This window comes from Neodiprion virginianus, chromosome 2 (assembly GCF_021901495.1).
Source record: "Neodiprion virginianus isolate iyNeoVirg1 chromosome 2, iyNeoVirg1.1, whole genome shotgun sequence".
In the NCBI taxonomy this organism is placed as follows: domain Eukaryota; kingdom Metazoa; phylum Arthropoda; class Insecta; order Hymenoptera; family Diprionidae; genus Neodiprion; species Neodiprion virginianus.
The window spans coordinates 28,723,834-28,739,223 of NC_060878.1; the positions used below are offsets into that span (position 1 = coordinate 28,723,834).

The 15,390-nt window shown below is 38.8% G+C and overlaps 2 protein-coding genes across 6 annotated transcripts; both read left to right on the top strand.

Moving 5' to 3' along the window:
• LOC124299092 (protein 60A) lies at window positions 1-9,331 on the top strand. The gene is made up of 6 exons (XM_046752024.1): window positions 1-984; window positions 3,965-4,151; window positions 5,139-5,293; window positions 7,169-7,357; window positions 7,561-7,637; window positions 7,764-9,331. The coding sequence occupies exons 1-6, from the start codon at window positions 564-566 to the stop codon at window positions 8,022-8,024; spliced, it is 1,290 nt and encodes a 429-aa protein (XP_046607980.1). The 5' UTR covers window positions 1-563; the 3' UTR covers window positions 8,025-9,331.
• Window positions 9,332-11,767: 2,436 nt separating this feature from the next.
• LOC124299091 (caspase-8-like) lies at window positions 11,768-14,579 on the top strand. 5 transcript variants are annotated; one of them, XM_046752022.1, is made up of 9 exons: window positions 11,775-11,895; window positions 11,977-12,154; window positions 12,257-12,874; window positions 13,121-13,350; window positions 13,430-13,625; window positions 13,740-13,760; window positions 13,836-13,862; window positions 13,948-14,061; window positions 14,132-14,579. In XM_046752022.1, exons 3-9 carry the CDS (start codon window positions 12,331-12,333, stop codon window positions 14,341-14,343), a joined length of 1,344 nt encoding a protein of 447 aa, XP_046607978.1. In that variant the 5' UTR covers window positions 11,775-11,895; window positions 11,977-12,154; window positions 12,257-12,330; the 3' UTR covers window positions 14,344-14,579. The 5 variants fall into 5 exon arrangements, with proteins under 5 accessions (XP_046607975.1, XP_046607978.1, XP_046607977.1 ...); XM_046752019.1 differs by having other exon boundaries at window positions 11,768-11,895; window positions 12,010-12,154; window positions 13,740-13,862; XM_046752021.1 differs by having other exon boundaries at window positions 11,776-11,895; window positions 11,977-12,197; window positions 12,297-12,874; window positions 13,740-13,862.
• The last annotated feature ends 811 nt before the right edge of the window (window positions 14,580-15,390 follow it).

Below are 15,390 nucleotides of genomic sequence, written 5' to 3' on the forward strand. Positions count from 1 at the left end.
CGGGTTCCAGGGTAGCTGCAACGCCATTGAGCATTAGGCGCAGGGGGAACCCCACCTCTTATTCCGTCCCTGAGCCTGAGGCCTTGCGAGAAGTTATACGGAGAGGCAGGTTGGCGATCGGGCCAGACAAGCAGACTGGCACTAGCATTGCCTGCGGAGTGATCACGAGGAATTAAATGGTGAACGAACGAACGAGGAAACGCTGCACCACTGCTTTCGCTCTGTACGGGAAAAAGAGACGCGTGAAATTAAGTAAATAAATACGTGCAAGTGAGAGTTTGAAAAATTGTTTATAGTATAACAAGTTCGATAAAAGCGAAAGGCGAAAAATCATTGAGAAACAAAGCGAATCAACGGGGATAAAACGACAGTAAAACGGACGAGATAAAGATAAACATAAACATCAACGGCACGTTTCCCGCAGTGCGTAAGAGAAGAGAGAGAAAAATATCGAGTGATAATACTGATAAGCGGTGTGAAAATTGGCGGGAGAAATTCAAATTCCGGCGCAGGGCGCAACTCTGCCGAGGGAGTCGACCTTGTTTCTTCATACGAGATCGAAGATGCTCCGTTTTGGTAAATTGTCAATCGTCGCGTTGTACTCGTCGTTGTTGTTGTTGTTCTTCACCGAAATCGGCGACTCGGAGGGACGTCTGAGCGGACTTTACGTCGACAATGGTCTCGACCAGACGGTTATACATCGTGTAGTTACGCAGCGCGAAAGACAGGAAGTTGAACACGAAATATTGAACCTCCTGGGGCTACCCGATCGGCCCAGAGGACTCGGCGGACATCCGCCACAGGTGAAACGATCGGCGCCCAAGTTTCTCCTCGACATATACAGGAACACCCTCGGCGAGGGGGAGGATCAGGACTTGTCGTCTACCGTAAAACCCGAAGGAGACCGCGGGCACTTTGATCTCAGCGGACAAGACCTCAGAGCAATTGACCAGAGCGATGTTATAATGAGCTTTGCTGCGCACAGTGAGTATGAAAAACAAAAAAAAAACAAAACAAAAAACAACAGGAACAGCGGCAAAATTTGGCATGAACGAAAATTTTTTTTTTTGTCAATCAATTCGCGTCAAAGCCCTTGTTTAATTTTAAATTCAAAATTACTTGTATTTCCCGCCGCGTTTCTGTATTTTCCTACAATCAGTTTCAACGATTTGTCGATTTGATTAGTCAGTCAATTGCACCCGATATTAAAATCGGAATACTGAAAGTGTTTTACGTATATTAGGGGATGTATCAACAATCGAAAATCAACGCGAGAAAAAAAAAAACTGGGAAAATTATTATATATAGAAGAAAGTTGCGTTACTTCAGAATCGTTACAACGCAGATTGCACATGATGATGGGTCTGGTCATTGAGTGATTTGAACACGGCCTAAGTTACATTAATTTCCTGTCAGTCGAAACATCGTTGAACTTGAATATATGATTGACCAAATTCGAATATAACAACATTAAATTAACTAGTTTGTTCCTACGGGATTTTTGAGATAGTGTAACAATATTGTAGACATAAAAAGTAGCGTTTCTTCGTTTCGAAATTGTTCGACAGCCCCGTTAATTTGACGTGTTCATTAGGTTACGCCGTACACGTCGAGTAAGTATATTTAAATCATGCAGATGCTCACGGCCCTGATAAATACGCAATCATGGACGTACATCATACATAACACTCCTGTGACATTTCGTTAGCGAGAAATTCGAATTTGCATATTTTTAACACCAAACTCTCCGGCTGCCTTGTTCGACTCTCGGCAATATTTAATAAACAGATTTCTACTTAATGTTCAGATTTTTCTGTAAACTTCATTCCATGCGAAAAGAAGTATTCACCAATTTATGATAATCTGGCGAGACGAGAATGATGGGAAAGATTGTCGTTTAAAAAATGTCAGCGAGTGATGGCCATGTTTGTCAATTTTTTTTTCTCTCCGTCTTCACATTCCTATCTGTCTCTCTCTCTCTCTCTCTCTCTTTCTGTCTCTTTTCGCGTCACCGAGTAAGAATTTATAATTGACATTCCGCGTGATGCGCTGAAACATCGTTTCTCCTCGAAATCAGTAAAAAGTTTTTGAATCTTGTTTGCAAAATTTCTGCCCTATGATTTGTACGCATTGAGAAATTCGATATCGTCCAGAAATCAATGAAGACAGAAAGTAAAATGTTATAGAAATATATAGTTCATTTAATATAGATAAACAGGATATTTTTCACCGTTATACTTTACACGCACACTGCACGTAGTCACGTTCCCTATCATGAGCTAGGCATGAAAATTTTCAAACGATAAAACAGTGACGAGTCAAAAGTATTTCTCACGTTTGGTATAACAGCAATCTTAGAAACGGTTTAATTCGACGTATTCACGTGTTTGTTACAATTTGTTATACCTGAGCGTAGAATAACGCCGGAAGGGAATTCTGACCACTATCAGCAGCAGCGGAATAATAATAGTATTTCACCTAACACCGTAGGTGCCTCGAAAGTAGGTCCTGAAAAATAATCACCATGCAATCTTGTGCCTTATACCTATACTCGATGCATTGACAATAATTTCCCAATGAATTATGCAACATGAACTGGAAGTCTGACGTCGAGTTGATCGTAGCTTGTAAATATATCGAACAGTTTATTACGCATCGTTTCTTACTTTTTGTAACTCCTCTTGTTTTTTCACCGCTCTCGTGCCTCCTACTAATAAAAGATTTCTAAAACAATGAGCAGCGATATAACTTTTAGTAATCGAGTCGTCCCGGCCGGGTGGTCCGAATATTTTGTAAATGACGGCAAAGACGGGGGAGTTGAAACGCTTGTTTTTAACATGCGGCATCGAACAATTCCGAGGAGGGTGAGGGTCGATGAGGCCTCGAGGGAGGTTTCTTACCTGGGCCCTGTACGGGCCTCGGTCCCCTGCGGTCCCTCCCGCTGTCCTACTTAGAATTTAGATTATATTGACTCATCTTGTCTTGTGAGAAAGACGAACGGAGAGAGGAAAAAGGAGAGACAAAAAGAAGAGAAACAGGCTACCAAGATTAACGGGAAAATGCTGCCGGAGCACCTTAAAACAATCCTCGCGTTATACGCTGCACGAAATTGGTAGACGTGTATGTTACGTGGGTACGGTGCTTGTTAGTAACGCTCCTGCATCGCTATCCCATCGGCTGTAAGTCCATCTCTATGGGTTAATCGGGTATAAGCGTGTGGATAGATCAACATCTCACAGTCGGAGATGCAGCTTTTATAAAAACATTTTTAATACCCTACGGAAATATTGTCCGTTGTAGGATTGGAAAAATGGGAGAGAAACAAGAAAGAATTGAGAAAATTTTTAGAAGATAACAATGTTATAGAAGTGTGTTTCTCACTTAAATTAACGAACGATTTTTACAATTGACAAATTTTTAGTCCAACAGAAATTGTCCTTTGGCAACTTGAGGATCCGTTGAGATACACGATTGAATCGCGATAAAGTGAAACGTACTCATATTTTACAAACTCGAAATCTCATGAAATTGTAAAATGGTGATTTGTCACGAGATTGAAGTTGGTAAAATTAACGTAACAAAAAATTGATTAAAAAAAAAAAAAAAAAAAATTACCACTTTGCAGCTAAGGAATCATTTTAGAGTAACCGAGGTTTCGAAATTTAAGCGCGTTTTGCTTTACGAAGTACGCGGTTTACTAAATTTCAGATAATCCCAAAATTTTTCGTAATAATGGATGATTTTGTCAACATTACTAACTTCGATCTCGCACATCTTGAGGCAGTTATGCTCTTTTCACAAAGAGAACCGATCAGTGTATTTTGACTTATTATACCCAGTGCCGCTTGAGCAAATGAAGAGAAAATTAAGCAACCGATGAACGACGAGTTGCGTTTTGTTCGTTGAAAGGTAAAAATTTCTCGTCAATTATCCGACACCGCCTGTATAAATAACGATTTTGCAGATCACCACGTGGCCGGGGTTCGTCACGAGCGTGGAAAGAGGCTGTGGTTCGACGTGTCGGAAGTACCGCCGGGAGAATCCATAATAGGCGCTGAATTGAGGCTCTACCAAAGTCCGGATTTGAAAAATAAAAAAAAACAAGGTTCCTACGTTGTGACGGCGTACAGAGTGCTGCGCACCGAAGACGGGTAAAGTGCAAAAGTTTTTATCATTAGACATACATTGTACCAGTGTAATTTGTGCGCTAACGATGAGTATTCCCGATCCCGCGCATTGTTATCCTATACCTGTGTGGCCTTGCAATGTGGAATTCGTACCGTTTCTCCGAGCCACGTCATTCTGACCCTAATTAGGGGGACCCGAGGTTTAAAACAGAAGATTTTTGGGCCCGAAAACACCGGGCATCAACAGTCGCTTCGGTATACCTTGAGCCTTCGTCTACCTGCAGGATTTCATTGTCGTTTCGAAATCACTGCAATTTGTCTGGATGGTTCCAATATTTCACGATTCATTTGCTAATTCCAGTATAACGAAATTATTCACTTAAACAGCTGGACGATTCAACACGACTTTTCGAGCGGATGACCGTCTCTTATTGTCTACTTTGTATTATCACTTGTATCGTGTTCGGTGAAAAGCTACGATGGTCAGTAAGTTACGGGTAGACACAGGAAACGCTATTCCGTAATTGAGGCAAATTACTCGCGAGGAGATGAACCAGCCACTCTGTATTTTAGAGACGTTAGGGCTCAATTGAAACGTGCAGCCTACGTATCCTCGGTTTCAATATCCAAACACTTGACACGTAAAAACAAGTTAATTTTCAAAAACTACGGCAGCTACGATATTTTCGGCGGGTAAAAATTTATTTAGTTTCTTGCTGATTATCTGGGACAAATAAAATTTCACAAAATTTCAAAGTATTGAAAAAATATCTCTAATTTTCAGATATTACAAAGTTCTGACTCTCTCCTAATTTACTACGGGTTTCCTGATTCCACCTTTTTTTCCTTCTACCTTTTATTTGTTCGGATTAATTCAAGGGTAAAACGAGAAGAGACCGACATGTTTTTTTCTTGTTACAAAATCCAAAAACTGTTCTTGAAAAGTGAACGTTTATCATAAGCGTGTTTACCGCATCTTTTTTTCACGTATCGATGGTTTGCACGCTGCAGGGAACGGGAATTGCAGTACGTAGATGCGATGAATACATCAACCGGTCGTGAAGGTTGGTTGACTCTAAACGTTAGCGAGCCTCTCCAGCACTGGGTTAACGATCCTGAGGCGAATCGAGGGCTGTACCTGTCTGTACATCCAGCCGATCGATCCGGTGAGTAAAAATACGTGTATTAAATGAGAGATCAATGGAAGTCCGGCCCGGTCTTTTACCGCCATTCGTGAGCGTCGTATATCATTATGCAAAGGCATGTAATAAGCCCATTGGATATATTAACGTATACGTAACGCCGGTCGAATTATTATGGCCAACGGCGATTGGCTTTAAATTCTTGCTATCGATATGTCTAAATATAAAACCGATCACACCTCCCAGCTGCCGGGTAAATATAAGTTTACAACGACCGCACTTCGCACCCACCTCGAAATTCTCTCGAAAGCTTCTGCGCGTAACGCAGTTTTGTCTTTCAATTTTTTTTTCAGCGTAGCTTTTATGCATACGAAATTACGTGGAGACGATGGTCAAAAATAAAAAATCCCACAATATTTGCATCGTTTTTGGATACGTTTTTTTGCCTTTACAAATCGATATGATCCAGTGCATAGTCCAGTTGTCAAGAATTTGATGGTAAGAATTGTTCGTAATATTCGATTAAGAAGTTTTAAAAAAGAGAACAATTTCCATCCAATGAGTAATGATCGGTCTACGAATCGGTTTTTACTTCATTGCGAATAGTTAAAGCCGCGTGGTTTGAAACATAGATAGAGACGAATGGAATCATGCGCATCTTGACGCGAATAGTGTTAATGTTCAAGCATAAGCGACATCCTGCACCGTCGTAGCTGTTGCTGCATGCGTGCATTAATAAAGGTGTAGGTATAATACTGTGTATAGCCATGATGCGGAAAGCTGAGATCCTGTGTTTTATATTGAATGATCAAAGTTGTAAACCGGTTGTGCGATAGCGGCGAGGAGAGGAGAGGACGAACGAGCCGAAGAGCCGGAGAGACGAACTCCTGGATCTAGGCGCGGCGCAAAGACAAACTTGTTGCTTGTATGCGCTCTTGTATTCACGCACACGTTTAACGACCACTGGATCCTGCAGCATCGCTGCACATCTAGATTAAATCCGCGACCATACTCGTGCGGAGAAAAGACAGCGGAAAAACATTAATCGCCACGTTCTGCGATTTAACAACAAAACCGACGAGAACGTGTGAAACATCGTTCGCATGGCTTTGGCTTGGAATTCATTTAAATTGCGGGAATACCGACCGTTGTCGCAGGTGTCGTTTTAATACATTGCACACGATCGTTAAACCGCTAACGTGCATTCCTCTCTGCTCAATTTACCAGCTTTCTCAAATTGCCACAACTGGTTCCCCTCGCGTGCAAAGATTCAGATCAATCTTACAGGTTTGCCGATCGCCGATCGTCGGTCTAATTGCGCATGAGTAGGTACGTTTGTTTTCTCACCTTTTCTCAAGGGATTCGGATTGATGGTTGAAAAAAAGTGGTCAGGATTATTTTATTCGTTGAACAAAGTAGTGATTCAACTTTTTCACGTAGATGGAAAGGCTCGATTCTCAAAGGGTGCAAGAATCTGCACGAAACTAAATTGTTACTCGTACAGCGCGAAGTCCGATTAGCTTGTTGTTCATGTACGACATCGTGATAATTATAGTTATTTGAAAAATTGTGGCCAGGCTGTCTGTCTATAACTCCGAAGTGAATGGCATGATAGATACATGCGATAAACTTGCGCTGATCGTACAGATTCATAAATAGTAAATATTCATGAAGGTTGGGCTATTAATAAATTCTGCCACGACAAGTAGTTCGCCTAAGCCATTCCAATAAACACACTAGCCGCAGCTGCGAGCAACCGCGGTGCGTCATTATTTTGAATCCTCTATTACATCTGGGAGAACAGGATAAATGTTCGGATCAGGATGGGGAAAAACAATGCTGAACTTTGCACGATTACACCGCAATAATTAATTTACTTATTGTTACTGTTTCATTTAGTGCACGAAATGAGACCTGAGGATGTTGGGATCGTTGGCTCGAGGGGTGATGTTGACAAGCAGCCCTTCATGGTTGCGTTTTTCAAAAGCTCGGGCATCCGCGAGGCGAGAGTAAGACGGAAACGAGATGCTCGACGGCGAAAGAAGAGCGACACATCGAGTGTTGACTACAGAAGTAACCCTTACACTGGTACTAAAGATTCATCATGCTTTAAATAATTTCTATCCAATATCAATTTCCATACGAACAACGAAAATTGTAAAACAGTCTGCTCACCCTCTACTGCTACATTTCATGTATCAAAGGTTTGAGGTAAATCAAAAAGAAGCAATGAATCCAAAGTGGAAATTTGTGAAAAAACACGCCTCTCATTTTGTGCTTGTTGATTTCAGATCCTTCGATTCAATCGAACGCGAGAACGTGCAAGATACAGACGCTTTACGTGAACTTCAGAGATCTGCAGTGGCAGGTAAACAACATGTAATTAATCAGAAATCAGCCTCAAGCAAGTGGTTATTCTACGTGACGATAAGATAGTTAATCGCGTTCGGAGGTGGGATATTTTATTTATTTTCTATTTTTCCTTTTCTTCTAGGATTGGATCATTGCGCCGAATGGCTACGATGCCTACTACTGCAGCGGTGAATGTAACTTTCCTTTAAACGCCCACATGAATGCAACCAACCATGCAATAGTGCAGACCCTGGTGCATCTGGTAACCCCGGGAAAAGTTCCAAAGCCGTGTTGCGCGCCGACAAAACTTTCGCCGATATCGGTTCTCTACTTTTTGGATGACAACAACGTCATGCTAAAGAAGTATAAAAATATGGTCGTTAAAAGCTGCGGTTGCCACTAACTTTCACATTATACCCCGTCAAATCGCACGATCAAATGATAAAAAACATACTTTTGATAGTGTCTTCTTTTACAGACTTTGTTTTTTTTTGTCGTCTCCTCTCATTTATATTCATGCAATTAAGAAGCTAAATATTGACGCGTATGTTGGCAACTTTTCTTTTTTTTTTTTTGACTTGTAATTTATCGACGTGTTTTCCTCAAATTGCCATAAAAGCAGCCAAGGATATCATCGTATGTATATGCATTTGAAGTTGCCAATAGGCGGATTTCGCAGAATACTACACCATTCGTTCGCGTAGGTAAATAAATATACAATTTTAATGTAATAGATGTAACTTTGTTCAATTTTAGGAATTGATTGGGAGAATTTCTGTTTTTATACCTATAGTTGAGTTTACCGATATACCTTCCAAACTTGCTATACACGCGATGAGAATATTTATACATATTACATTTTGCCATATTATCCGTAATATATAAGTATAGGAGGGTATATCTATATATAATTAGGGTATTTTAATGAAAAAAATCGGTATCGGTTTTTCGTCATGTGATCCACCAAATCTCTTCCTTTTAGTCTGACATTATGCTTTCAATGCGTAACATGGGCTTAAGCCGAGATTATTAGAAGTATGTCATCTGAAACATCGACTTCCGTTCGTAATTAATTGAAAATTAAAATAGGAAAGCAATGAATGAAAATATTGTATTTCAAGCCAGAGTAGATTTGACTTAACAATACATAACTTGCTTGAAATTTTATTCTTACTCGTGTCAAAAGGAAAAATTAGTATTTCCGATTTTTACTTGAAAAGACCCTAATACGTTATACTGTGTAATCATTTATAGAATTATAGTCCAAGACTGAAGTCACTAATTAATGGGGAATATCGGGCATAAATCACGCGCATGTTAATTCGATAATTTTATTAACTGGATCGTTTTTTATCGAAAGAACGTTATACGTCGTAGTAGATTTTCAGGTAATATATCATACTACATTGTAAGCATCGCGATTACGTATAATATACAGCTATATATTGTATACGTGCCAGTGAGTGATAATCAATGGTAGTTTACATAGGTCGAGCTTTTATTGTTAAAACCATTCATAAACGCGCCATAATCGTAATTGGTAATAAAATTTCTATCTATAATCATATAATAATGACCTTTAAATGACGATGTAAATATAATGAGGAATATACATTCATACATATATTATACCTGTAGTTATACATATAAATGTGCAGTTGTAAATAATAATGAACAAATAAACCACGTGACGAGGCGTGAATTATTTTTGAATCAGTAATAATATGAATTCCTTCTACTTCATTCGACACTAGCATATCGCTTCGCGCCACTGATTGTGTGAATTTCAATCGTTCTGCCCCCATTTCAGCTCAACAATTACAGCAAATTCGACTTACAATTAGACCATACGCCTAGAAAACCGTGGTTTAGACCGTAAACGTGTTCCAGGATTGGCTGGCATAAGTGTCACGTGGTTCAAGCCAGAGCGATACGTCAACCGTCAATTTCGCTAGCCGGGCGGTCATAGACTAAACTGGATAGCTGACTAGCATCCTCGGCGAGTCGATTAGAAGCAGACGAAATCGACACTAGCGCTCCAATAGCTTAAATGGAACTAACGGGTCACGTGGCAGTGACAGAACTACAGCACGTAAATGTTTTTATAGAAACAGGGTTTTGTTGGTTTTGTAAGAAAATAGAAAAATTTCATTCGTCAAATACATTTTGCTGCTACCTATGCCGGGACGATCTCTTGAAACTTGAAAATAAACTGCGCACGCGCGAGTTTTAGCGGCTATTCGCGCAGGCTGGCCATCCTAAGTTTTCAGCTGTCACTGTTTCTGGCGGCGATATAGTTGATACGAATTTTCGAGGTTAGACTCCTCATATAATCGAGACAGTGACTCAGAAAGGTTTCGAAAGCATTTGTTATTCGGTCGGAAAGTTGATTCTTCAAAGAACGGTCGGATTTTAATGCTTGTGCTCTTTGAAAATTCAAACGTACACATTTTGTGTCCATTGGCCCCCAGCATCGCAAACAAAAATATCACTGTGCGAAGATTTCACCGACCAATGAGATTGAGTTATTTGACCATTAGTAACTAAATTCCAAGTATAAGTTTTGAATACTTTTATCATGGTACAACTGGACATTTTCAAATAGTGGACAGTCAGAAATAATCACTGATTTTAAATTCATGTAACTTACTCATGCTGCATCTTGACAATCAATCCAGCCTCACCATGTAAAGTGAATCCTTTCTGTCGTGAATTAAATATTCCTATGGAGAACACTGAATAAATTTTATATTCCTCTTGAGAACACTGAATAAATTTTATATTCCTCTGGAGAACACTGAATAAATTTTATATGCCTCTGGAGAACAATGAATAAATTTTAAATACCTGTGAAGAACACTCAACAAATTTTATATTCCGTTCGGAATTATCACTGAACAAATTTAGCACTAAACGATCCGCAAAATGATCAGTATTGATGACTATCGTAGAACCAAAATTGCTTGATCCTTAACCGCACTTGTTCACTGAAAAGACGATCACTGCTTGTCACGGCAAAGAATAACACCGATGGAGAACCCATCATAATTTTTCACCTCGGAAATATAGAAAACTCCCTCTCTTAAATACGCACTGCACTTGCTAAGATTCAAGGTGACTACATTTTAATTAGAAAATTGAGTACAGAGGATTGGGACTTGTGTAAATAATTTCGAATGTTACCTGACTTTAGCTCGCAATGAATAAAAATTGACTCGGTGAATTTTTCATAGCCTAAACAACTTTGTGGTGCCAGTTGACTGCTATATTCATACCTCTGCGGCCTGCATTCCTACCCACGACAAATTGCAGATGTAAAACAGAATATTCGCGGCTACTTTTCACATTTTTTTCACTGCAATAACGAGAAATAAAAACCATACGATACCGACACGCCAAGATCCATCCGTTCAATTGGAGGCAAGAAGAAAAATATGCTACCGATCGTCAGTTGTTTGTAGCCGAATCCCACTGTATAAGGCACGAATCCCGCCAAAATCCATTAGCCATGAAGTAAGACGTTGACAAAGCATTGATAACGAATGCCAATTAAATGTGCTCAAGTTATTACCGACATTCCCTCAAAATTACACGAAGACGTTCTGATCTTTGTTCTGTACAATATATTTACAACCCGAGTAAATCTCGAATATTTATCTTTCGCCAATAAAACCGTAAATAAAATAGTAAAATTGTAAAAGGCTAGCTACATTTAGCTACTTGTACGCCCTCTTTTGACGACTTGCGGTACCATCTATCTGGCAACCCTACTCTTTAACGGTCTCCAATCAATGATCACCTTGGATCATATACTAGTGGAGAGTAATTCTAGGGAGTCAGGTGAATTGACAGAATCTGCTTACTAAAACTTTACCACAAGAGTTCAGTCTCCTTATACAAACTCCATGCGTATAATACTGGAAGTAGCTACCCGTACCGTGTCCCTCGCGAAACTGCAGCCGAAGTGATGAGGAGCGAAATATATACTCGGGATACTCAGTTTCTCTTATTCTGCATTTGATTGGCTGAGAGGAAACATATCGGCCAATCAGGTGTAGAGCAAGAGAGACGTCTTACGACGGACATATACCTCTCTCTCTCTCTCTCTCTCTCATTCCTCTACTACACTTTGTGTACATGTGAAACTATCTCTAGTAGTACAATATACTTTCTGATCTGCTACAATTGGCGGTCAATTAGCAACCCGTACGTGCCCGTACGTGGTATATGTTATCGACATACTATATGTCGATGGTATAATGTAGGATCTACCGGTGAGTACTAACTACTGTTTTGATTCCGAAAATCCATTCATGACAAAGTGATAACAATAAAGGGTTGCCCAACATTTATAGCAGACTTCTGCTCTTCTGTACCAACATATGCAGCGGTTCTCCATGGATGTATTGTGTTCTTATTCGAAAAAGGCGTCATCGGCAGGATACGTGACATATTAAAAATAATCCACAGCGTACATAACATGAGTCATTTCTGATAAAATTTCCTGGAATTCCGTGTCAGTTGAATGTCATGGTATGTCAAGTCGCTATTGACAATGAGATCTAAAACGTCTAAGGTATGCACATAGGAATTTTTGAGCCCGACTTTCTTACCTCTATTCTCTTCTTTTTTAAGATCGCAACTCCGTTCTAAAATTATTGCGACTTTAATCAAGGATCAGAGTTTTCTGGAATCCTACCCTGTTCAAGATGACAACGCTTGATGCTGAACGGAAAGATAGGCTGCCAATAATAACAAAAAACTTGCTTAATATACAAGTGTTGAAGAGGATTGATAATGATTTAGACATTTACGAGAAAGTCCATTGTGTGTTTTTGATGATTGAACACTACCAGACGGGTTACCAAACCCTTCTCGATGCTGTGGATGAAAGAATTCCTAGCATATCACGGTTTGTGGTCGAAAACAACGTGACGGATTGGCCCGACAAGGTCATGGAAGCGTTATGCCTTCTACAGAATAATGAAGTTCTTTTAAAGTTAGGTGTGAATCCTGACGACGCGCAAACTTTTTTTCATGCAAACATAACAAGAATGTCTTGTAAAATTAATAAGTATGCTAAAACTTTTTATAACTTGTTTGAAAATCTTTCAAAAGACGATGCTGTCAAACTCCAGCAGCGCATATATCAACAAATAGATCCACCCAGGTGCAGTGCTTGGATGGGTGAAAATTTTCTAGAAATACACTTGCTATGGTGGATTAAAAAGGGGTTAATCACCATTTCTGGAGGTACCTAGTGGCTTATTTTTGATATTGAAGTACAGAAAACAAGCTGTGACTTCTTAGAACAATGTGCAAATAAACCATAGCTGTCAATAATCAAAACAATTACAAATTGAATTAGCATCGTTCTAGAAACAAAATCTTGAGGCCAAAAACTTACTAGAATGGTGCATCCGGAAATTGTCAATTTAACCAGAATATCAATCAGATTATTGATTTCGTGATAAATTTATTGATCTATCATTTTCACAGATAATTGGGAATTGTTACGGATATTAGAAATCTTAAAACTGCTGAATATGTCGAGTAGTAGTGCCTACCTAGCATTACAAATGTATGAGGGAGAAAGGAAAAAAAACCTATGTGTTCACGATCAATTAGATATCAATCGTGGTTCATCAAATCTAAAGACGAATTCATATGTAATAAATAAAGGCCTGGCCATAATTTTCAACCAAATGCAGTTCACTGGTCCTATAGAAGTAATTATGTCCAGGAATTTAATAATATATTTTCTAATTTGATAAAAATAATTTTATTTATGAATGCGTTATTCTAAAGTATGAGTATAGAGAAGGCTCACAGGTGGACTGTGACAGAATAGAAGAAGTGTTCAAAAATACATTTGGATTTGACACACACGTGTACCTTGACTTGTCCGGAGACGAAATTTACCAAACCCTGGATGAGAAATTGTGTGACGCCAAAGAAAAATATGACTGTGTTGCAGTCTTTATTTTGTCTCATGGCACATCTGGTAAGCTTTGTTTTATGAAGTCTCTGTGATTATCCGATAAAGTGCAATTAAAAAATGAAATCAAAAATATTTGGGTACTCCGGTAATTTATTTACGATTATTCACTCGTTGCAGGACACATAATCGCATCTGATGGTAAGAGCTGTACCATAGAAAAAATTAAAAAACACATTTGCATCGATGCTTTACAAACTAAACCAAAAATTCTAGTTATCCAGGCATGCCAAACAATCGAAGGTGACAACTTTATTTTACTTTTTGAGTACTTGTAGATCTTCTTTGAACCCCAATTTATAAATGCATGACACTTTACTTTTTATAGATATCAAGCTCGATGGCCCAACATATTCACGAAACGAGGTTGACAACAATCGCGACTTCATTCTATTATGTTCAACGATATCGGGTCAACCATCAGCCAGGCACCCACGTGACGGTGAGTCTGGCTGAATACTTCAAACAGCTGGTTTTTTCCACAAAAATGATCATAATGTATCTTTACGTAGGCACTTGGTACATTCAAGTTCTCTGCGACGTACTGGAAAATATGCGGGGTAAATGTATCGGAGGCGAAATCCCTATAGAAGTGCAGAGACGATTTGATGAAAAAGAGGGTATTATTAATAAAAATTTGTACAGGCAGGTACCGAATATAATGTGCCAGACGCTCAGCAAAAAATTGATTCTCCCGTATAATCCAACAGCTCCCAGCAATTGAAAAACAGGACAAGCGTTTTCAACCATTGATGAAATTAAACTGTCCGTAATTAGATACAGCGATAACGTGTGTATCATACTTATACATGATGACATGATCAAATAAGAATTTCAAGATATTTTATTTATTCGATTAAGTTTGTCTGTGTCATTTGTTTTCGTACTAAGTATTTATTTGCATTTTTACGAATCGTTAACGTCTGTTTTTAAACAATAAATCCGCATGGTAAAACTCAACACGCGAGATATTTTTGTCACGTTCCCTATTCGATTTTGATCTACTTTTATTACGTTACATCACTATGTTGATACAGGAAAAGTATTGATTTCGGTCAAAAATGAATTTTTTTAATTTAAATGAATCTTCACATTTTTGGACCTCTAGTATCCGAAAAACAGATCTCTCGATTTGTTGGTCTGTCGGTCGTTCACCTATCTCGACAAATTCCCATGATGATCTCATAAACGGCTTGATGAAAAAAATCTAAAATTTACAGGACATCACATCCAAACGATGGGTACGAAAAATTGCCGTGTCCCATTTTTTTCTAACATGTGCTTCTATTGGAAAGAATTGATAAGTCAATTTTTTTACAAACTTCCTATGATGACCTCGGAAACAACTTGATGAAAAAATCTGAATTTTGCACGACCCTACATGCAGATCATGATGAATTTGGAAAATTGCTACGTCTTGTTTATTCTTCGGCGTATGCTTCTATTGCAAAAAATGTGAAATTCCAACAATCGAAGCCCGTTGACACAGTTTATAGGACATTTTTTAAAAATTTCATACAAATTACAATTAAACAAATAAAGTAGCGTAATAGTAAACAATTTCACGAAAGAGAGATCATTTTATGAGAAAAAAGAGTATTAGCGACAAAAGATTTTCATCACACCCGAAGGTACTTCTAATAATTGAACTGGTTTTCACAGTGATTGAAAGTACCGTGAAAAATACTAATATTTGTTCGGCGGAACGTGTGTATGATAAGAACAAGTAGACAGGCAATATTGAAACAGGGAGGACTTCGATCAGCAACGA

What these genes read in the sequence shown, in the direction of transcription:
- LOC124299091 (XM_046752019.1), top strand. Translation starts at nt 12,331, where the DNA reads ATGACAACGCTTGATGCTGAACGGAAAGATAGGCTGCCAATAATAACA. An exon ending in GTTAATCACCATTTCTGGAG is followed by an intron (nt 12,875 to 13,120) that starts GTACCTAGTGGC and finishes TCATTTTCACAG; the next exon opens with ATAATTGGGAATTGTTACGG. An exon ending in AGCCAGGCACCCACGTGACG is followed by an intron (nt 14,062 to 14,131) that starts GTGAGTCTGGCT and finishes ATCTTTACGTAG; the next exon opens with GCACTTGGTACATTCAAGTT.
- LOC124299092 (XM_046752024.1), top strand. Translation starts at nt 564, where the DNA reads ATGCTCCGTTTTGGTAAATTGTCAATCGTCGCGTTGTACTCGTCGTTG. An exon ending in GTGCTGCGCACCGAAGACGG is followed by an intron (nt 4,152 to 5,138) that starts GTAAAGTGCAAA and finishes TGCACGCTGCAG; the next exon opens with GGAACGGGAATTGCAGTACG. An exon ending in TCAGAGATCTGCAGTGGCAG is followed by an intron (nt 7,638 to 7,763) that starts GTAAACAACATG and finishes CTTTTCTTCTAG; the next exon opens with GATTGGATCATTGCGCCGAA.